Source organism: Triticum dicoccoides, chromosome 6B (genome assembly GCF_002162155.2).
Source record: "Triticum dicoccoides isolate Atlit2015 ecotype Zavitan chromosome 6B, WEW_v2.0, whole genome shotgun sequence".
Lineage (NCBI taxonomy): Eukaryota > Viridiplantae > Streptophyta > Magnoliopsida > Poales > Poaceae > Triticum > Triticum dicoccoides.
Window position 1 is genome coordinate 694,845,718 of NC_041391.1, and position 21,984 is coordinate 694,867,701.

General features: G+C 46.8%; 3 protein-coding genes and 1 non-coding gene across 4 annotated transcripts in view; 2 read left to right on the forward strand and 2 right to left on the reverse strand.

Annotated features, from left to right (window-relative positions):
• Positions 1-6: 6 nt before the first annotated feature.
• Positions 7-3,689, forward strand: LOC119324350 (alcohol dehydrogenase class-3). The gene is made up of 9 exons (XM_037598137.1): positions 7-104; positions 209-345; positions 795-841; positions 934-1,259; positions 1,788-1,870; positions 1,949-2,024; positions 2,651-2,808; positions 3,142-3,303; positions 3,407-3,689. Exons 1-9 carry the CDS (start codon positions 65-67, stop codon positions 3,521-3,523), a joined length of 1,146 nt encoding a protein of 381 aa, XP_037454034.1. The 5' UTR covers positions 7-64; the 3' UTR covers positions 3,524-3,689.
• Positions 3,690-4,083: 394 nt separating this feature from the next.
• On the reverse strand, positions 4,084-6,717 carry LOC119325255 (2-(3-amino-3-carboxypropyl)histidine synthase subunit 1-like). The gene is made up of 2 exons (XM_037598996.1): positions 5,293-6,717; positions 4,084-4,460 (listed from the first exon to the last, which is right to left on the reverse strand). The coding sequence occupies exons 1-2, from the start codon at positions 6,680-6,682 to the stop codon at positions 4,429-4,431; spliced, it is 1,422 nt and encodes a 473-aa protein (XP_037454893.1). The 5' UTR covers positions 6,683-6,717; the 3' UTR covers positions 4,084-4,428.
• Positions 6,718-12,360: 5,643 nt separating this feature from the next.
• On the forward strand, positions 12,361-12,432 carry TRNAW-CCA. Its single transcript has one exon. It is a non-coding gene; the product is annotated as a tRNA-Trp (tRNA).
• Positions 12,433-12,868: 436 nt separating this feature from the next.
• LOC119324968 overlaps positions 12,869-21,984 on the reverse strand; it is a 10,418-nt gene continuing 1,302 nt past the window's right edge. The window contains exon 2 of the mRNA XM_037598727.1: positions 12,869-14,522. Within this exon, the coding sequence (XP_037454624.1) occupies positions 13,831-14,522 (692 nt within the window). The 3' untranslated portion in view covers positions 12,869-13,830. The remainder of the gene's footprint in view (positions 14,523-21,984) is intronic.

Consider the following 21,984-nt stretch of genomic DNA (forward strand, 5'->3'; position numbering starts at 1 on the left):
ACAACCCCCACCCCACCCCACCCCTCCTCCGCTGCCCATCCCAGCACAGCGGAAGCGATCGGCAATGGCGTCCTCCACCCAGGGCCAGGTCATCACCTGCAAAGGTAACCCCCCTCCCATCCGCGCCGGCTGCTGTGCATGGAGTGTATCTTGAATTCCGGTACGGTCGTTTGGTCTGATCTGGGGTTTCGTGGTCTGCTGCGCGCAGCGGCGGTGGCGTACGAGGCGAACAAGCCGCTGGTGGTCGAGGACGTGCAGGTGGCGCCGCCGCAGGCCGGCGAGGTCCGCATCAAGATCCTCTCCACCGCGCTCTGCCACACCGACTACTACACCTGGAGCGGCAAGGTCTCTCCCTCCCTCTTTCTCGCCCCTCGAATCTAGGTTTCGGCACTGCTGGTAGTCACCGCCGCCCCCCACAACCCCAGCGACTTATCCGGTGCTGGAACTTGGATTTTTCCGCCCGTCAGTAGTATTATTCCACTGCGTCGCACGCTTGTGTAGCGTCTTCAGAAGTTTAGACTGAGACAACTGAGGCTGCTGCTTCTTTTCTTCTTCTTCTAGATTATTACGATGACTGGTCGCGTTGACTGAACAATTGGGGGTTAACTAATGGACTTCTATGTAGCATTGTATGGGTCGTTCCTCATCGCGCGGGAATGGCTGTAGGGTGACTTGACCTGCTGTACAGAAGAAAATGTTTCTAGGAACTTGAGAGCCTACTGCATGCTGTGGAGATTTACTAGAATTCGTGGTCATGTTCATGAAAGGATTTTATTAATTTGCTATATATGCAGGATCCCGAGGGCCTCTTTCCTTGCATTCTCGGTCACGAGGCTGCTGGGTAAGCCTATAAAATCTGTCCGGTTTCATGAATTATCATCCATACCCAAGATAACTGTGCGCTGATAAGTTTACTTCTGTTGCTGCTGATAGAATCGTTGAGAGTGTCGGCGAAGGGGTGACCGACGTGCAGCCTGGGGACCATGTCATTCCTTGCTACCAGGCGGAATGCAGGGACTGCAAGATGTGCAACAGCGGGAAGACCAACCTCTGCGGCAAAGTTCGCGCCGCCACAGGGGTGGGGGTCATGATGAGCGACCGCCAGAGCCGCTTCTCGGTGAACGGGAAACCCATCTACCATTTCATGGGGACGTCGACGTTCAGTCAGTACACTGTTGTGCATGACGTCAGTGTTGCCAAGATCAACCCACAGGCGCCCCTGGATAAGGTCTGCCTGCTCGGCTGCGGTGTTTCTACTGGTAGGCTCTCACCGCAATTTCCTTGTACAGATCTGATGTTTTATTCATCAGCAGTCTAGTTTGGCTGTCACACAAGATTTTTCTGTAATTTCACATGCTTTTAAACAAATTTTGCGTGAAATGCTCATTGATTTGTTTGATAATCTCTGTTGCTATATTGTTCCAGTGATTTGCTTATTTACATTTCTAGTGCAACAGTTAGCATCAAGTGGGTTGTTTCTCTGTTCTGTTCCTTTTGCTGAAATCACTCTTCATTTAGGGCGCCTTTATCTGATAACAAAGCTTAAGACTGTGGGGTTACCCATAATTTAGAGAGCATCATTTGTGTCATGATGCTGCAAGGTTCCTACTCTTTTATTGGTAAACTTTTTTCTGAGAGTCGATACATGATTCCATACTGTAGTTTACACCTGTTGTCGCTGGCAACAATATGTGTAGCACCTTGACATTCTCATGACTATCCTCTAGATAATTTCCAAAAACATTTTGTCTCAGTTACTTTATATCTTACAAATTACAATCATGTAGGCCTTGGAGCAGTATGGAATACTGCAAAGGTTGAAGCAGGTTCCGTTGTTGCTGTTTTTGGGCTTGGCACAGTTGGGCTTGCAGTAAGTAAAATATATCTGGATATACTTATATACTTCATTGATACCAAGAAATTTTGACACCTGAACTTTCATTTTTAGGTTGCTGAGGGGGCAAAATCAGCTGGTGCTTCTCGGATTATTGGCATTGACATTGATACCAAGAAGTTTGATGTTGGTATGATTATAGTTCCTGTCCTTCTCTTCATTGTAAATTCCGACCCCCCTGAAAGCTTAGAAACTACTAATAGTATGTTAATATTCCTCTAAGCTGCATAATCTTTTTGTTCAACTGCTGAAAGAGAGTAACTCGGATTCGTGTCTGCCAGAAGACGGAAGTTTCTTGTGCTGTGCGTGCTGTTTGTGGAAGCCTTTTTAAAACTTCTGCTTGCTTTGAATAGAAACTGAAACTGTTCTCCTGCGGCTAGTGTGTGGAACGGAAATCTTTAATATAGTTGTTGCTTGGGTTAAATCCCACATATAATCTCTAGAATTCAGTTAATATAAACCAGAAGTTTCCTAGACTTTTTAATGCCTTTCTTCAGTGCATAGGGCTCCTTAACGAATCACATTGGTTTCTAGGCTCATTCAGATCTATATACCATGAGTCTCCTTTTGTTCTCTCGTGGTAATATGCTAGTATGTATTACAAATGTATCCTTGCAAACTTGATGTGCTGTACTTGTTAATATTGATCACATTGCCCTTTATTACTGGATCACATTGCAAACTGGATGCTACTTTTTAATATTTGGCAATGGAGTTTGTATTTGTAATTCTGTCTTCTTTACTTGCCTTTTGCAGCTAAGAACTTTGGAGTCACAGAGTTTGTGAACCCAAAAGACCATGACAAACCAATCCAGCAGGTTCTAGTTGACCTTACAGATGGTGGTGTGGATTACAGTTTTGAGTGCATCGGAAATGTTTCTATCATGAGGGCTGCACTCGAATGCTGCCACAAGGTAAGCTGGAGTTGCAGCTTATGTACATGGCATGTTCATGAACTTTGTGGACTCATCTCACATATTACCCACAACTCTTCGGAGGATACCTTACCCAGGCCAGTTTAGACTCCTGACTTAATCCATCATCGAATATTTGTTTCTAAATAAATGAAAGATGTTTGAGCCGAAAGGAAAAAGAGTTTAAATGCGTTGTAATATGTTACATACCTGTTTTTATATGGAAATATGTTTCTTACTGTTTCAAAATTCTCTCTTAGGGATCCTTTTCATGATTTTCAGCACCCCCAAAGTACAATATATTGCCTTGACTGATTTTTTTCTTAACTGTAGGGCTGGGGTACCTCTGTTGTCGTTGGCGTAGCTGCGTCTGGCCAGGAGATTGCCACACGGCCATTCCAGCTCGTCACTGGCCGTGTCTGGAAGGGAACAGCTTTCGGCGGGTTCAAGAGTCGGAGCCAGGTTCCATGGCTTGTTGAGAAGTACATGAACAAGGTATCAATCACGCTCTCTCTCGAACAGAAATAATCCGCAAGTTAAGAGGAGTTTTTTTTTTCATCTGAAGCAAAACCTGACCACATATCATTCACATCCACAGGAAATCAAGGTGGACGAGTACATCACCCACAACATGAACCTTACCGACATCAACAAGGCGTTCGACCTGCTGCACGAAGGCGGCTGCCTGCGGTGCGTGCTGGCCATGGAGCACTGAGGACCTGCTATGTGAAGCCGAGCAGTTTGCGTCGTGTGAAATTGTAATGCAGATCTATCCTCTGCCCTGGGACTGTAGAACTCGTTTGGCCCCCGCTTGGCCTAGAAACTCTTGAACACGAACCGCTGCTATAATAATATGTCTGGTTGGGATCGTTACTGCTGTATGTTTTACTTGACTCCCATCCCTATTGGCTCTGCAAATATGCGCTGCATTTTAGGTTGGCTTTGCAAATATGTGCTGCGATTATGCCTATTTATTAAGAGTTGTGTTCTAAAACAACTGAAAAAGAAAGCAAATCTATGTTTCTGGGAGATAATAATCCAAATATGGACTTGAAAAATCCGCAATATATCAAACTAAATAATTGAGCAAAGTCAGACCTAACATTTTGGTGAAGATTCGGCCAGTGCAGCAACACATAGGCATACAGTATGGCACAGGAAAAAATAAACCCACAGACATCTTAATGGTCAGTATAGAGCCAGCAATGAACAAATCGTACGCTGGCTTGATTGATAGAGAGGAGCATATAGTATTCTGATGCTTAGCGATCAGTATGAAAGGTGAAAATGCAAAGATTTTTGCAGTATCAAGCTTTATAGTCTGATAATCTGAGCCAAAGCAGACTTCACATTTGGGGAAAGATTCAACAGCGAACGATACACAAGTTTACAGTATGATGCAGGGAAAATAAATATACATTACATCCCAGTATACAGCTACGGCACCACAGCGGCGAACAAAATCGTACATTGGCTGGTTTGATGATAAATGAGCTCAGTATTTTGTTGCATTGCGTGAAGAATGACGATGCCAAGATTGAAGTCTGGTGTCAAAAATTCTGGAGCCATGAAGGTTGTTGATATCTCGGCCGGCTTCCCTAACCTCAGCGATGGCTCATTTCATTGCTTCTCCTTGACTTGGACACTACTGCCTGATAATTAGAAGTGGTGATGAATATAAATGACCACAAAACCAATATAACACATAGTAGAAATTTTGTGTCAACACGAATGATCATGCAGGATTTTGTTGATGAACAAACCAGTGAGCAAAATTGCGCCAGACCAATTCATGCAAGATGTGTATAGTTGCAAATATTACTCCCCTTCACCCTAAGAAAGTACACACAATACTTAGGATAGAATCTTACTCCCTCCGTTCCAAAATAGATGAATCAACTTTGTACTAACTTAATACAAAGTTGAGTCATCTATTTTGGAACGGAGGGAGTAATTCTCAAACATGGATTCATAAACAAACCACACAGTTATGCACATGAGGCCTTGTTCGGTTTGGTGAGGATTGAGGGGTGTTAAATCCATTGTAAGTCAAAATCCTCATTCCCCTCCAATCCTTTTCAGAAACTAACCAACATTCCTATTTCTCTCTATACCGACTATGCTAAACAATAACATCAAGAGAAAACTTTAGAGACTTACAGTATGCTGCTAGTGTATGAGGACAATTCAGAGAACCTAGGTTTTCTTGAAATATTCCTTTCTCATTTCACTTACGCCTTTATGCAAAAGAACACTACAATTCACTTAAATTACCATGCAAAAATCCGCTCTATGGCAAGATGTATATCTATTCATAGCTTGTCAATTTAAAGTGGTTACTTAAACCTATGGAAATGTCACTGAAACTGACAAACGCTAAATGCAAGACGCGTGTTAATAATACAAGGAATCGGTGTCATAATGTGCAAGGAAAGAACAGAACCGAATTGTATGTAAGCTACTATGATTTTTTCTTGTAATTACCGATTCGAACTCGTGGCTTTCTCTCGCCAGTGGAGGGCTTCTTCTTCATGTAGCAGCCATTCCAATCACCCCCGTCCTGCGAATAGTAATCCATCGGGTATTCCCCTCCAAAATCATCTCCACCACAATCACCACTACTACAATCACCATTCCCGCAAGTTCCTGATCCAGAACAGCACCCACTGCCACCTCCACCGCCGCCATTTTGCCTACTCCCCTTCTCCCACCACCCAGGAACATACCCCAGTGCAACATCAAACTCAAATGTGGTCAGCACCGGCCTCTTGAACCCCTCCCCCCAATCGATCGACAGCCGAGGACATGCAATCTGCACCCATGCATCCACAGAATCCCCGAATAGCTCCATCCTCGTCGGGGAGAGCTCCGACATGAGCACCACCGTGTGGTCCAAACCTTTCTCCTCCAGATGCTCCACCACCCGGTCAAGGACCTTTAAACTCCCCTGCCGGCCCAGCGTGCCGAGCACAACCCCCCAGCTCTTGGCCTTCCTCGCCGCCAGCACCGCCTCCTTCCTCGCCTGCTTCATCCCAACATGGTCATACTCCTCCAGCACAAGCACGCCAAGAAAGGGATCGAACCGGTAGGCCTTCACCGCAGGGTTGGCAATCATGAAGGCCTCGAGGTGGAACCTGCCGTCGGCGACGAACACCACCACGCCCACCCCCTCCGCCTTCTTCAGCGTGGGCGCCGTGCACCCGAGGATCTCACCGGCGGAGAGCGGCTTGGCCTGCGGCACGACGATATCGCGGTACCCGTCCCGCGTGAGCATCTCGCGCGCGGCGTGCACCGCGGCGATGAACTGCACGGTGCCGGCGAGGGCGAGGCGGGGCGCGGCGGCGGGGTCCGGGAAGGCGCCCCGGACGGCGGCCGCGAGGCGGAGCGCGTCGACGCGGATCTCGACGAAGACGTAGAGCACGGGGAGGAGCGAGGAGGTGACGGGGACGAGGCAGGAGTGGCCGTAGTGGACGAGGAGGTCGGCGGCGAGGGCCTTGGCGGGGCGGTCGCCGAGGCAGCAGGCGCCGTAGGTGGGGTCGGCGAGGATGAGGACGTCGTTGGAGGGGTCCTCGGCGAGGAAGGGGCCGAGGAGGTGGGAGAGGGGCAGCGAGAAGAGGAGCAGGCCCTCGGGGAGCTGCAGCGCGGCGCGGCGCGCGCCCGAGGAGCGGATGCGGTGCGCCGTCTTGTGGAGCTCGAAGTTGTAGGCCGCCGGGAGGAGCGAGGTGGCCGCGGCGGCGAGGGTGGGGTCGTTGAGGATGGAGGCCGGGATCGGGGTGTGGATGAAGCGCTTGGGGGCCGGCTTCTTCTTGGCGCTGCTCTGGGGCGCGTCTGCGGCCGTGACGGCGAGCGAGGTGGAGGGGTCGCCGGCGTCCATGGCGGCGGCGGCGGGTGGGGAGAGACGGGAAGAGGGGTTTGCTTAGCAGTACGAGACGACACGGAGCCTCCCCAAGAGGAGCAGCAGCAAGAGAAATGGGCCAATCCACACTGCGAAAAATGCAAAGCCATGCTGAATAATGGGCCAAAATGATTTACTTTTGGCCCAGTTTAACTCGTTGTCTTCTTCGTTTCTTCCCATTGTCATTCTTCGGGGAAATTCTATTTTTGTTTTTGAAGAAACTTTCAATCCATTTATAATCAATCATGGTAGTAGAGAGAACACCAACTATATTTATTTTTACAACCAGGTTCATGAACCATCTAGCGATGACTAAAAGTACTGGAACGGGTTGAAGGCGCGCCACCATCATCGCTCTTCCATTACTGGAGCTGGGAACTTTGTTGTAGAAGTAATTGGAAAGTCATCGTGGTAAGGCCTCAAAGGCCAGCGAAATAGAGTAGGAACCATCGTCGATGAAGTGAGTCACATATTGAAAAGATCAATATGTAAACACATAAACGAAGACTGGATCCATAACAGATCCACCGAAGATCAACACCGACCGAATCCCGGGAAATCGAACGAAGACACACCTTCACATGCACCCTCCAACGACGCTGGGAACACCACCAGGACAGGGATCAAACATGGGAGAAATCATTCCTACTAAAGGGTATTGTTGCCGCCACACAACCTTCACCAAGACGTTGAACTTCACAAGAATTCATCGGCAAAATCCTATCCGATGCTCATTGCTTCGAATAGTTACTCCTGGTCATCACCAACTATCAACTTCGCCAATCCTAGCCGTTTCCGCCATGGCTTCCTACACATCGGCGCCTCAACCCCCCCTTCTCTTCCTTGTCTGGTGGCCTCGTCAGCATCAAGAGGAGTGGGGCTCACCTGTCCCATTTTCTTGTCCTTAATTTTTTTCCCTGGCAACATCGACGAGTTGTTGGTGGCATGACATGTTGGAATAAAATTTCTTCGGTCTCTCCCTAACTCAACGATGTCTGATCCGGCGTTGACAAAGGGCCTATGATAGTTTGTGTCCTCGGATCGGTTGGTTCCTTTTGGATACTCGCAGTTGGTGTGTCTTTCGAGGAGAGTTATGGTTGGCTATTGGTGCGGTGATTTTGACATCTTCTTCAATGTTGTTCTGTGACATGGTCCAGTCTCCAACCCTCTGAACTGCGTGGGTGATGCTCCAACCGATGTTGCTTCAGTGGTTTATAAATCTCGACTCAAGGGTCGAGTGGCTATTGCTGTCTTCAAAGCCTGGTATGGTGAGAGCATTTGTAGGTGTCCATGTCCTTTACTATTAGTTTACTGCTATTTTTAGTCTCTGTCGGACACCGTACAATCAAGGAAGAAGAAGGTTAGTATAATTTTTGATGTAATTTCTTTTTTATTGGTCGTTCTACATGGAGTTGTCTTTACATTGTACTAGTTTTTGTTTTCCTTGATATTAATAAGATTTACGATGCCTTTCGATGCCTTTATCAAGGAAGAAAAAAGTCGCCGAAACACACATGATCTGTATGTTCCGGTTTCGCCAATTTCAACTGATTTTTCTTTTGTGGCCGTTGTTTTCCACTTTTGGTTTTTCTCAGTCTATCCTCTATTGATTCTAATCAGCTTTTTTGGTTTATTAATTGATTTTTTATGTTTTCTTTCCTTTTTATCAATTTATTTTTATTTTTGCCTGTTTTTACTAATGAACCAAAATATTGTACATAAACATTTTCAAATACAATGTAAACATTTTCAGTAAACATGAGAATGCTTTTTAATACATGTTGAATATTTTAAAAACATGATGACCATTTTTTAGATACAAGGAGAACTCTTTTCAATACATGATGAACTTTTTTATACACATTGAATTTTTTCACACACCGTTAACATTTTATAAATACATGATGATTTTTGAAAGAGAGTTCATGATTTTATAAAATGTCCACACACTTTCACAACGTATAACTATAATTTTTTTGTTGACATTTTTGTAAAAAGTGTTTTTGTTTAAAACAATAAAGACCGTAAAAAACACTAGAGCCAAAGTACAGCCCGAGCCCAAACTGGATGTGCCCTGTGGACCATCCCCCCTCATTGGTTTTGGCTAAAAATGGAGAACTATGCACATGTTAGCGCCGTGGGAGACCACTGAACCTGCTTCATGTCATCGTTGCCACATTTATTTTAAGTGTGTGAACCTTTTCATGAACTGTTTTTAAGCATGTAAACTTTTTTGTTAAATGGTAGAACATTTGTTTTGAGTGTCATCATTTTTTTTCATTTTTTTTGTAAAATTCCACAAACAATTTATTACAAATGTGCGAAGAATTATTTTTTCTTGAGCATTTATTGAATGCATGAAACATTTAAAAAAAATTCAACAACATTTGTTTTAGATATGAACAATTTTTAAAATTACATGGACAATATTCTGAATTACATAACATAATTAGCATATTTACCCAAAAAATCCAATAATATATATGGATAGAGAAGACAAATCTATACCTCTATACTATTATATAGTGTATGAATAACTTTGAATATCGGCTGTTCGATGAAGCCGATCCAACAGTTGGGAGGTGGTAAATACGAGTAGTCTTGACCCTTGGATATTCTCTCCACCATATTGGATTCTGCCACGTGTACTTATCCAGAAGATTCCAGGACACTTCTTCTTTGTTCTAGATTCTTCCAGACTGTAATTCTTCATGTTTTCCTCTGACAAAAGAACGGACATTCATGATTATTCTATTTTTTTACGTTGTACAATATATGCACATAACACATACACTTCTCATTTGATCTAGACTCTTCCATACTTTAGTTCTCCCAAGTTTTTTTTCTTCCAAAAGACTTGACATAGATTTTTTTTTTACTTTAGTTTTTATGTTCAAAGCTAATGCAACATCTTCCCGAAATCCAATTTTATTTGCAGATGGAGCACCCAACTATTCTTATATGTTTCACGTGACTTTTGTGTAGTATATACCACATTCATCAAATATTATGTACTTATAATTTGATTTTGAATGTGATGGGTGATGAGACTTAAACCTACAACTTATATTTCATTTGTGCGGGACTCCAAATGTATATATTTGTCTATTATAATGTTGCGTGTTGATATTGGGTCACACTTCACTCCCACGTATATTGTGTCGATATTGGGTCACACCTCACTCCCACGTGCAAGGCACGTGTAACTTACTAGTAAATAAAAACTATAGGTGGGAAAATAAAAATAAAATAAAATAAAAAACTACGTGCGTGCGCTGTGGTGTATGCTGGTTCGTCTAGAGACGAGCGCTAGGCGAGTGTGAACTTGGGCCCAACCCATTTAACAATCACTATAGGCGAGCACCCCGTGCGCCTCGCAGCATGCTACAAACACGCTCATTGGCGAGGCGGGTGGTGGGAGCTGATGAGGGAAATTCCATGGTAGAGAGTCGTCAAATCGTGAATGAGCGAGATGAACTTGGACATATGCATGTGAATCATTAACGAACGTGCTACGAGCAATAGTGATGTTATCATGGTTTTTATATGGATTAAATTAATAAAAAATGCTAATATATACAACCCGTCAGGCATTTCCAACGGCAATGGTAGATGAGCCTAGTTTTAGGAATCTTCCATCCTTTTTTTTTGATATTTCTGTTCTCTTATCGGATTTTTAGTTTTGTTTCGGCCTCTTGTTACATGTTTTTTCTTGTGTCCTTTTTATAGTTTTTTATTCTCTTTATTTGTTTCAATATTTTCCCTGTTTTTTGGTTGTTGTTTTTTCACTTTTTCTTTCTTCTTCTTTTCATTTTTATTCATGGACTTTTTAATAAGTCCGATTTCAGTGTATGGGTGCTTTTTATATCCCCTAATTATTTTTCAACTTTCATGAACATTTTTAAGTGTCATCAACAAAATTTTTAGAATGGTACAAACATTTTTATATGGTATGATATTTTTTGAAAATTTGCGCAAAAATGTCATGACCAATTTTTTAAACGTACGAATATTTTTAAATGGTATAATTGTTTTAGGATGTCATGATTTATTAAAATTCACTATTGTTTTTAAAATGCCATGAACATTTTATTAAAAAAGTGTGGAAATTTATTTTTCATGAACTTATTTTCGAATGCATGAAATAGTTTAAAAAGTTTCAAGAACATTTATTTGAAGTACATGAACACTTTTTTAAGATTGAGTGAACAAATGTGTGAAGCAAAATAAAATAATTATCATAATTTACCAATGAATACAATAATTTTCATGAATCGCCGCGGATTGTGAGAAAACAATAGTGTTACAAAAAGAAAAAGGGTAAAAAAAAGTAAGTGTGCATGTTGTGTTCTTTTTTGTGGGGGTAAGTACGTTGCTTTATTGATCAACGAGATCCATAGGAATCGCAGCGGATGTAGCCTGTCGGTGCTGTCCCCAACATACTTTGTAAGGGTAGCACATCGAAACGAAATAGAAACTACACCTTGCAAAACTCGTGTAAAGGGACGTAGCCATCGCATGAAGAATGGATGAAAGGGGAGCACGGGTGGAGCACACCTTGCAAAACTACAGCTTGCGTGCTCCCCTCCCATACAATCATCCATGCTCCCCTTCACCCATTCTTCATCCGACGGATACGTATTTTTTCCTTCTCCCGCATCTCTTTTCCAGCCAAAACAAAAGCAGAAAATGGTCCCGTATTTCCATCCCCCACCGCAATACTTACGTAATACTCCCTCCGTCCGGAAATACTTGTCGAAGGAATGGATGTATCTAGACATATTTTAGTTTTAGATACATCCATTTTTATGCATTTCTTCGACAAGTATTTCCGGACGGAGGGAGTACTCGGGAAGCCCTAAATCTCAAGGGGAAATAAACGAGGGTCTCAATTGTTTGCTGCCAACATAGAAACAGGGCTCTGCAAAGTCCAAACCTCTCTTATAATCCATAGTTCCATACAGAACCATGCAAATCTCACTTATAATTGCTTGTCGAGAGGTTGCTCCAACGACTGAATAAGCAGGCCATCGTTTTGTCCTGAATTAAAAGTTGATCCAATAATCCCTGATGCTTAATTTGGAAGCATTTGGCACCTCCGCAGAATTCAAACTCTGCAAGCCAACAAAAAATCAGGTTCCGAAAGCAAATCAGAAACAGCCGCGTCAAGCGAGCCAAAGTTCTTTCTTCTTTATAGGGGCAGCCGATCTGCTCTCCCCTACTTGACAGTAGAATGTGTTGAGTTGCTGCTTGTACCAAGTGATTGATATCCTAGGGGGGAACGCATCATCTCACCCATATGATTTGTTGATTGAATTTCAACCATTTTTATAGATGTAGATGGCTGTGTGGAAATCTCAGGAATATTTCTCGCCGAAAAGGCGAAAACGGTAGGATCAAGGTTTACTTGCACAAGAATGACTGGAAACTACGACAATGTTCACTGGCTTCAAGAGATGTTACATGTGATATATGAAAGAGATCATAGATAGTGCAAGCAATCGTGCTAATTCATGTAGAGTTTCCATGGATCGGAAGATACTGCTGCGGAACTTCTGCAAGTCAGATGACCATGAAGACAGTGGGCCAAAATAATTGATCTTCAGCTACAACTAGCAAAGGAGAAGAGAAAATTATTGCTCGTGCATATCACACCCGGATCCGTGGCGCAATGGTAGCGCGTCTGACTCCAGATCAGAAGGTTGCGTGTTCGATTCACGTCGGGTTCAATACCCCCCGATCCCTAATCCGGTCTCTTTTTTTTTCTATTTTTTCCCTATGACTTCAAACCATTCGTGAGCAAGATCTAGATTCTTTAATTTTTTCCTATGATTTCAAACAATTCGTGAGCAAGATCTAGATTCACTGTCAACGTCTCCATGCCATCTGTTGTGAGTTGAATAATTATCTGTGATCACACTCTGAGCCCGTTTTCAACCACAAGACCATGGATGACTGTCCGCATGCGTTCTCCTGACGAATGAACATCTGACTTTCATCACTGAGTTCTTTTTTGTTGTCAGCTGTTCATCGATCGCTGAGCTAGTGATTCATGATCTCCTCCTTTGCTTCACCGAGGTGGAACTGAAATCGTAGATCCTGCCATCCTCACGAGTCGTGAACACACTGGTCTGCACAACACACAAACACGCACACGAACACAAGTTTTTGTGCCGCGCACTTGCTGCGGCTTCTCTTGTATCTTTACTTTTATTCTCGGGAGCAAAGCTCACCATTACAATAGCACATAAGAACCCTCAACGCTCACAGCTCGATCTGATCGCGCCATCCCACGACCCGAAGCTGGAGGCTGGGTAACTGACACAGCACAATGGAAAGACAACGCCTCGACGTGAACCCGCACGTCTCAGGCTTACATTACATTACATTACATTACATGTGCGACCCGCGGATCACGTCTAACATGGTGACGTGGTAGACCCGATAGATAGAACAAGCAAACATGACATGCACGCTGCTACGGAGTACTCCACCACTACGTACGTGCAGCTAGCCTGACGCTAAACATCAGGATTATTCAGACAACATACGTGAAAGAAAGGAAACCCAACAGAGTAGAAAGCATAACTAAGGCCCGGTTGAAAAGTACCGAGCCTCTAACCTCTCGATCGACCTCTTCTTTGTTATCGGTGAAAACGATGCCGAAGTTGTAGTTGTTGGCCACGGTATAGATGCCATCATGGTGGGTGCTGGTAACTTCTTTTCCGGTGGTCAGGCGTACCCTCTTCTTGTATGAATAGGCACATCACAGAAAGCTCGCATCCGACCAGCTTTGCTGCGTGACCGTTGTCTCCTCCGTGTTGGTTTCAGATGTTCCCTTGGCATGCGACGAAGAGGACTCATAGGAGAATGTGACTTCTCCGCCTACGATTATCGGCGGTTTCTCCCCGCCGGTGCCGAAGCTTATCTTGGCATCGGTTCCTTGCTTGGATGAAGCGCTGGTTTCCCACTTACTGGCCACTTCAATTTTCTTGACGAAGGAAAACTTGGCTTTCATCTCTTTGCCGGTGTCGTTGGTGCTGTAATCAGTGGCCACGTTTATAATCTGCTTGTTGTAAATCCTTGCTTCCTCCAGGTGGTACTTCTCATCATAGATCTCACATTTCTCAACTGGCTCTTCCACCATCAACCTTGCGCATTGGGATATGTTCTCGTCGGAAGCACTGAGGCAATCTGAGTGACACCCCGTCTGCGTCTAACCTTTTGCAGAATTTCTTGTTGCCCAGATTCCGGAGTGCAATGAAGCCATCTCCGGTGACCACCTCAAATAATGTATCAGGGTCGTTGTCGCGGAGGGGGTCTTTTATGTGCGCAACTGAAACCCAATCATCTGAGTCTGAGCCGCGCTTCCAAAACCCATTCAGGTTGGATAATATGCGGACGGTCCCATCATCACGGGTAAAAGTAGTGAAAATCACACCTGCATCTCCCTTATCTTCTGTGTGAAATTGCAGATGTAGATGTCCGAATTCATTTCTCAATGCATCTTCGGCAGGTTTCTCATGTAAGAGCTTTTCCAGCAGGCCAAATCCATCCAAAACCTTCCCAACTTTTTCCCAGATGGTTGCCATGACATGAGTCGTGCCGAGGTATTTGCCATTGTCGCCTTTGAAAGCAACATGCCTAGGCAATGCCTCGTGTCTCGGCAAACCAGTGACGCCAAAATGATAGTCTCTCATATCTCTAATAGGTATATCATCCTTAAAGTCTTGTAGTTGCAACTTGGGTATGGAGTCGTGTCTTCCTACTAGGGGCCCGTAAACACATTTTTTTAGGAAAAGATGGAGAAACCTGGAACCTGTTATCATTCAGTAAAGAGCAAAAATAAATAAATAAAGTTCTTGTATTAAAGATAAAGGAAAATTTTGCTTTATCTATAAAGCGGGCAATAGCTTCGAGAAAGATAAAGAAAAGGTTAAGTTTTCTTTTGGTGCACCTATGCTTAAGATAATACTCCCTCCTTTTTAATATAAGGTGTATTTTCTTTTCTTCCAAAAATCTAACATTTCTATCGACCGCTGACACCTCCATTTTTGCCCTAGGACGCCGATGCCCCTTCTAATTTCCTTCTCTTCGCCATTGTGTCCCCTCCTCCTTCCGGACGCCACCATCGTAAGATGATCGCTGATGGTAACCGACGCCAGGAAACGATGGGCGAGCATGGCGGTTGTTGGAAGCGACAAATCAGCACGTGAAAAAGAGGGCGACGTCGAGGGGAGTGCGTGGACGAGATAAATTGGACACGTGGTTGCCCATGAAGAGAATGACACACGACGAACGACAACCGGAGTCAAAGGAGACAGCCGAATTCGACTAGCACAACCCATGGGAGAGGGTGCTGGTGGCAGGGACAAGGTCCTTGCATCCGTGTGAGCCTGAGGAAATTCGTACTCGCACCGGAAGGAGCCATGGAAGACGACCGCAACACAGATGACGTGGTGGCTGAGTGGCAACGCCGATGGGGGGCTCCGGTTTCAAAACGTCTGCGCAAACCCTGCAACAAATGTAACCGGCATGGGGCAGCCAAGAGATGATGGTCGACCGAGTTACCATAGGCGGCGGTCGTGAGTAGCTTGGACCTTGGAGGCAGCGGCCAGTAGCAGCTGATGCACGACATGAAATTATCAGGAATACTATACCTGGGAGGCGGTGACTCGGAGGAATTGAAGCTCGGCGGGCGGTCGTCAGGAGGAAGCATCTAGGAAAAAATGGGAAGAGACGGGAGAAAATTGATCGGGAGCAGCTCATTCATGTTGGCCAGGGGCATTTTTCTCCTTGTATCTCCTAATTGTCTCATAGGGAAGTTGCCACTTGGCGGACCAGCCGAAAGTTAAGTCGGACGCACCCGCTCGTACCATCGACCCACATACGTCGTCCTGTGTTGCTTCCCACATCTCTATTGTCTCTCCCTCTTCCAGAAAATCGAGTCGATCTCCTCTTCTTCCTCTCCCTGGCTGCCGTGCATGTTCTTCTCTTACGGCTGTCGGTGAGCTACTACGAGCCCGTCCTCCCTTTGGTTTTCAGATCCGAGAGGGGTGTTGCAATGGGAGGCCATGGGCTGCTTGCAACCCGGGGGAAGCCATGGTCGTCCATCTCCTCGCCTTCACCCCTCGATGAGGTCGGATGCTTTGCAACCATCAAGGCTAGAAATGGCGGCCACCGGTGCTTAAGCCGAGTAACACCGGGCGGGAGGGGATGGGGGAGGAGGATGCTGCAACCGTTGGACGGAGGTGCTGGAACCGCCCAGCTCAGGGTGGACATGGTCCGGGCCGGTCCGGTCCCGGTCCGAGCCGTCGTTTGGACCGGCCGCCGGCGGTCCGGTCCGGACCGGACCGAGCAGTGCATAGGTGCAAAGCTCGGTGCGGACCGTCGGTCCTCACGGTCCTGACGACGTACAGTCACTGCCATGTAGGCCCAGGCTGTCGGAGCGGTAGTCGGCGCAGCAGCACGGTGGCCGGAGACGGAGAAGAACCTGATGCGCGGCGGCACGGCGGCGCGAGGGAGAGAGACGAAGAGGCACGGCCGCGCGGGGGAGAGGGGAGGAACAGCCGCGCAAGGGAGCGGCGGCGCGAGGCAGAGGCACGGCGGCCGGCGGCGCGTCTTGGTGGCTAGTCCAGTCCGCTGGTGGAAGGAGCGGCGGCGGCGCGGTGCGTCCTGGTGGATGCTGGAAGGAGTGGCGGCGGTGCGGTGCGGTGCGTCCTGGCACACGCATGAACGGGATGCGAGATGCGTTTAGGTCACGCACACACGCACGATCTATATTGGGCTAGGCACACACGCACGATGGGCTCTCCTGATTAGCTCTAATTGGGCTGGGCCATCGGTCCTCCGAGCCGGACCGAGCTAAGACCAGACTGGACCGGTCAATTTTCGGGCCGAAATTGCCAGCTCGGACCGGCCAGTTTTTCTAGCGGGCCGGGACCGATCGGTCCGGTCCTGGTCGGTCCACGAGCGGGCCCAAAAGCCCGCTCGCTATGTCCAGGCTGACGCCCAGCTGAGGTGCTGAGATGGCATGGGAGAGATGCTACAAACAATAGACGACAGTGTTGGAACCGCCTGGGGGAGGTGCGGCATCCGTTGCCAGCAAAGCTGCATCCGGTGTTGGCGAAGCTGCATCATTTTGCCGGCGGTGCTGCAACCACTTTTGATCTGTGATGGAACCTGACGACCGTCAAGTTGTTTTTGTTGGGACTGACAAATTTCTTTTTTACGGGTACCGTATAGAATTTTTTGCTACGACCAGCAGCGATGAGCTTCTTTTGCTGGAGCCATTGACAGTTCTCGCTGGAAGCACCAATCTTTTTGCTGCCATGGACGATTACAATGTTTTTGTTGCCGAGGTTTTTTTACTGGGAATATGGTGGTGCCCTGAGTTTTAGCCGCAACCAGCATCGGTGGTGCTACAACCGGTATGACATTTTGCTACGTCCAGCCACGACATCTCCCTGGCGGACACGAGCGGCGTTTTCGGTGTGGCAAGTTTTTGCTGGAACTGGGCATGCTTGTTACTACGACCGGGCATCGCGATTGCTGTGACCGGCCATGGCGACCCCAGGTGGCATCTTCATCGGAGCTCAAAGACCAAGGGGGCTCATTGAAGGGGGACGTCACCGGCGATGCGCGAGGTGGACTTTTTTCCCTCGTGCGAGATATGTCGTGATACAGGGTTTAGTTGACTTTTTTATTTTTATTTTTTGTTTCTTTGCGTGCGGGAGGTGGAGGGGACAAAGATAATAATCTAATCTAACAGCTTGTTTTTTTTGCGAGGCAGATCGTGGGGCCGCATGGCGACCGGTCCAAATTTAGGCCGGCCGGCCGGTGCCTAGCACGGGCCTTTTCTAATAATGGTATGAAACAGTGTGCAATGGTATATCTAGAAGTATAAAAAACTTAGCATTTTTCAAAATATGAGAATAGTTAGGGCATTTCTCAAAACCTAAAACTTTCTAGTGGCATATATCAAATTTACCCATAATAACTTTCTTATCTGCAGAGCGCAGATGAGCTAATCCAGTGGCCGGCGCAAGAGACTAAGAGACAATATCTAGTAGGGTGTTAGTGTGATTTAAGTGATACATACTGTATGTGAAGAACTCTGCATGGAAATATAAATAATAATCCCTCTGTTTGAATAGTTGATTTTTTCTTATTTGGCAGTAGTCTCTAATTAGTAACTTTGACACCTCACATTTCAATGATAATGCAAGTAATAAACTAAATAAAAAAAGTGAAACTCAACATGGCAATGGGTACCCACTACTCGCAAACCCGGCGGGTAAAACCCCTATTAGGGTGAGTGTATGGGAAATAAAAATACCCATGGGTTTCTAAATAAAAAAAGTTATACCCATCGGGTAAATCGGGTATGGGTACGGGAAGGCAATACCCATACCCATGAACCCGCAAACCCGTATACTACTACACCATGTCAAGTAGGCCCATGTGTCATTGACTAGATTGAGAAAATAAACCAAAGCTACCAAACGCTAAGTACAACTTGCGAAGTAGATTTGTTGTCATTGGTCTCCTCTCTCCTGCACGCGACCCTCCTCGTGCCTCCAGGTTCTCACGGGATGACGTGGACGTTAAATTATACTTCTTCGCCTCCCTTCTCACGCCTCCAACCACCTTCATTAGAGAAGATGCATGGGCGCTTCGGTGACTACAAGCCGGGCATGTGCTCCGCCAATGAAAATGATGAAGCATGACAAGCGTCCAATTTGGTGAATAATTTTGCACTCCACATTTAACATTTTTTTGAATTTCCATGATGCATGAATGTGCTGATGATTGGTTTGGTCCACTGAAGAATGTGTATGATGCATGAATGGATTATTTGAATGTCTTGATAATTGTTTGGTCAACTTTGAACATGCTGAAATATAACCCGCGGGTATTACCCGTACACGGCGGGTACGGATATGGGAACAATTTGAAACCCGGGGTGTGGGTACGGGTATGGATTTATGCAGAAAATATTGAGACGGGTGCGGATTTTGGCATGCTTTAAACATACCCATACCCTACGGGTGCCGTGTTGACGTGAAACACATTTTCATAGCAAATCCAATGACATTTCTATCCAACGAACCTGAATTGGTTCCCTACCACATGACACATGTGGTAAGCAATCCAAATAATTCAAAAAAAACATGAATTGGTTCCCATAAAAAAAAACCCAAATTGGTTCCAGTTACTCCTTTCTCCCAATGAACATTCAGTAGTCTCCTCCTTTTCCAGATAACTTGCAATTGCATAATAACATACTCCCTTCTTCCGAAAATATAAGGCGCCGATTGACTTTTCTGGTCTTTTTGCATAATTTTGACTATAATTTTCAGGTATTTTATGTCTATAAGATTAGTATATAGATATATCAAATAAAATTGTTTTGCAAGACAAATATGACTATGCTTCTTATTCAGGCTGCAACTGGACATGGGCTGCCCACGGTGCGCACTTAAAAGTCCACATAATTTGCATTTGTGGACACCCATGTAATTTACGTTTTTGTATGTGAAATAAGTGGGTTGTCCCGCGTGCGCCGCCTCTAACCCACCTCCTCTTCTTCATTCCCCTAGAATCAACTTCTTCTCCGTTCTTCCATGACGGTTGCGATGCAGCAACGGTATAGGGCACGCCGCCGCCTATCTCCTCCTTGGCCGGCTAGCGCCGTCGTCTGCCTCATCCATCGACCGTAGCGCCGGCGTCCGTCTCCTTGATGGACGCCCTAGGGCCGCCCTCGTCTGCCTCATAGAAAAGTAGCAACAGACATGGACAACCACCACACCCGAGTTCTTCGGCGCTACTGCCCTCAAGCTCCGTCGCCGCCTTGAACGAGTCCCTCTGCCCCGGATCTGGCGGCCGCCGCCGTCCCGGACCTACCCTTCGCCGCCTTAAACGAGTCCCTCCGCCCCGGATCTGGCGGCTATCGCCGTCCTAGACCTCCCCTGCAGTGCGCCACCGTGCCAGACACCAGTGCCGCCAACCGTCATGGACAGTGCGGGGCGGCTGTCATATGTGCCAAGAATGCAATCGGCTGCTGATATTTCGCTGGAAGCCATGAATACAAACTCAGGATAGAAAAACGTGCAAACTCATGTGGGCGTGCGTTTAACACAGGAGAGTTGATTTAAGTTTTTTTTTGAGGATGAGAGTTGATTTAAGTGGGCATGCGGCGGCCGCAAACTCTTGTTTGTGTTAAGTGGAAAGCCCACTTAATCCCACATAATCATGTGGACATATGTGGCATGATGTAGGAGGCGCAGGTGATCCCACTTGCAGCCTGACTTCTTGACCCGCATTTTTTTTAAAGATTGACTTCTTATACATGTGCAATCAGAGGCGGAGCTATGTTGGGGCCGGGGGCCGCTGCCCCCCCCCCTCCCCAGCCTTTGACCAATTTCTAAAGAAATTTTTTTTGGGAGACTTAGATTAGAACATTTTTAGCATTTGCCCCCCCCCCCAGACACTGATCATTTGTCCCGTGGGCGCCGCCTCTAACCCACCTCCTCTTCTTCATTCCCCTAGAATTAACTTCTTCTCCGTTCTTCCATGACGGCTGCGATGCAACAACGGTATAGGGCACGCCGCTGCCTATCTCCTCCTTGGCCGGCTAGCGCCGTCGTCTGCCTCGTCCATCGACCATAGCACCGGCGTTCGTCTCCTTGATGGACGCCCTAGGGCCGCCCTCGTCTGCCTCATAGAAAAGTAGCAACCGACATGGACAACCACCACACCCGAGTTCTTCGACGCTGCTGCCCTCAAGCTCCATCGCCGCCTTGAACGAGTCCCTCTGCCCTGGATCTGGCGACCGCCGCCGTCCCGGACCTACCCTTCGCCGCCTTAAACGAGTCCCTCCGCCCCGGATCTGGCGGCTATCGCCGTCCTAGACCTCCCCTGCAGTGCGCCGCCGTGCCAGACACCAGCACCGCCAACCGTCATGGACAATGCGGGGCGGCTGTCATATGTGCCAAGGATGCAATCGGCTGCTGATATTTCGCTGGAAGCCATGGATACAAACTCAGGACAAAAAAACGTGCAAACTCATGTGGGCGTGCGTTTAACACAGGAGAGTTGATTTAAGTCTTTTTTAAGGGTGAGAGTTGATTTAAGTGGGCATGCGGCGGCCGCAAGCTCTTGTTTGTGTTAAGTGGAAAGCCCACTTAACCCCACATAATCATGTGGACATATGTGGCATGATGTGGGAGGCGCAGGTGATCCCACTTGCAGCCTGACTTCTTGACCCGCAATTTTTTTTAAAGATTGACTTCTTATACATGTGCAATCAGAGGCGGAGCTATGTTGAGGCCGGGGGGGCGCTGCCCCCCAGCCTTTGACCAATTTCTAAAGAAATTTTTTTTGGGAGACTTAGATTAGAACATTTTTAGCATTTGCCCCCCCCCCAGACACTGATCATTTGTCCCGCGGGTGCCGCCTCTAACCCACCTCCTCTTCTTCATTCTCCTAGAATTAACTTCTTCTCCATTCTTCCATGACGGTTGCTATGCAGCAACGGTATAGGGCACGCCGCCGCCTATCTCCTCCTTGGCCAGCTAGCGCCGTCGTCTGCCTCGTCCATCGACCGTAGCGCCGGCGTCCGTCTCTTTGATGGACGCCCTAGGGCCGCCCTCGTCTGCCTCATAGAAAAGTAGCAATAGACATGGACAACCACCACACCCGAGTTCTTCGGCGCTGCTGCCCTCAAGCTCCGTCGTCGCCTTGAACGAGTCCCTCTCCCCTGGATCTGGCGACCGCCGCCGTCCCGGACCCTTCGCCGCCTTAAACGAGTCCCTCCGCCCCGGATCTGGCGGCTATCGCCGTCCTAGACCTCCCCTGCAGTGCGCCGCCGTGCCAGACACCAGCGCCGCCAACCGTCATGGACAGTGCGGGGCGGCTGTCATATGTGCCAAGGATGCAATCGGCTGCTGATATTTCGCTGGTAGCCATGGATACAAACTCAGGACAGAAAAACGTGCAAACTCATGTGGGCGTGCGTTTAACACAGGAGAGTTGATTTAAGTTTTTTTTTGAGGGTGAGAGTTGATTTAAGTGGGCATGCGGCGGCCGCAAACTCTTGTTTGTGTTAAGTGGAAAGCCCACTTAATCCCACATAATCATGTGGACATATGTGGCATGATGTGGGAGGCGCAGGTGATCCCACTTGCAGCCTGACTTCTTGACCCGCAATTTTTTTTAAAGATTGACTTCTTATACATGTGCAATCAAAGGCGGAGCTATGTTGGGGCCGGGGGGCTGCT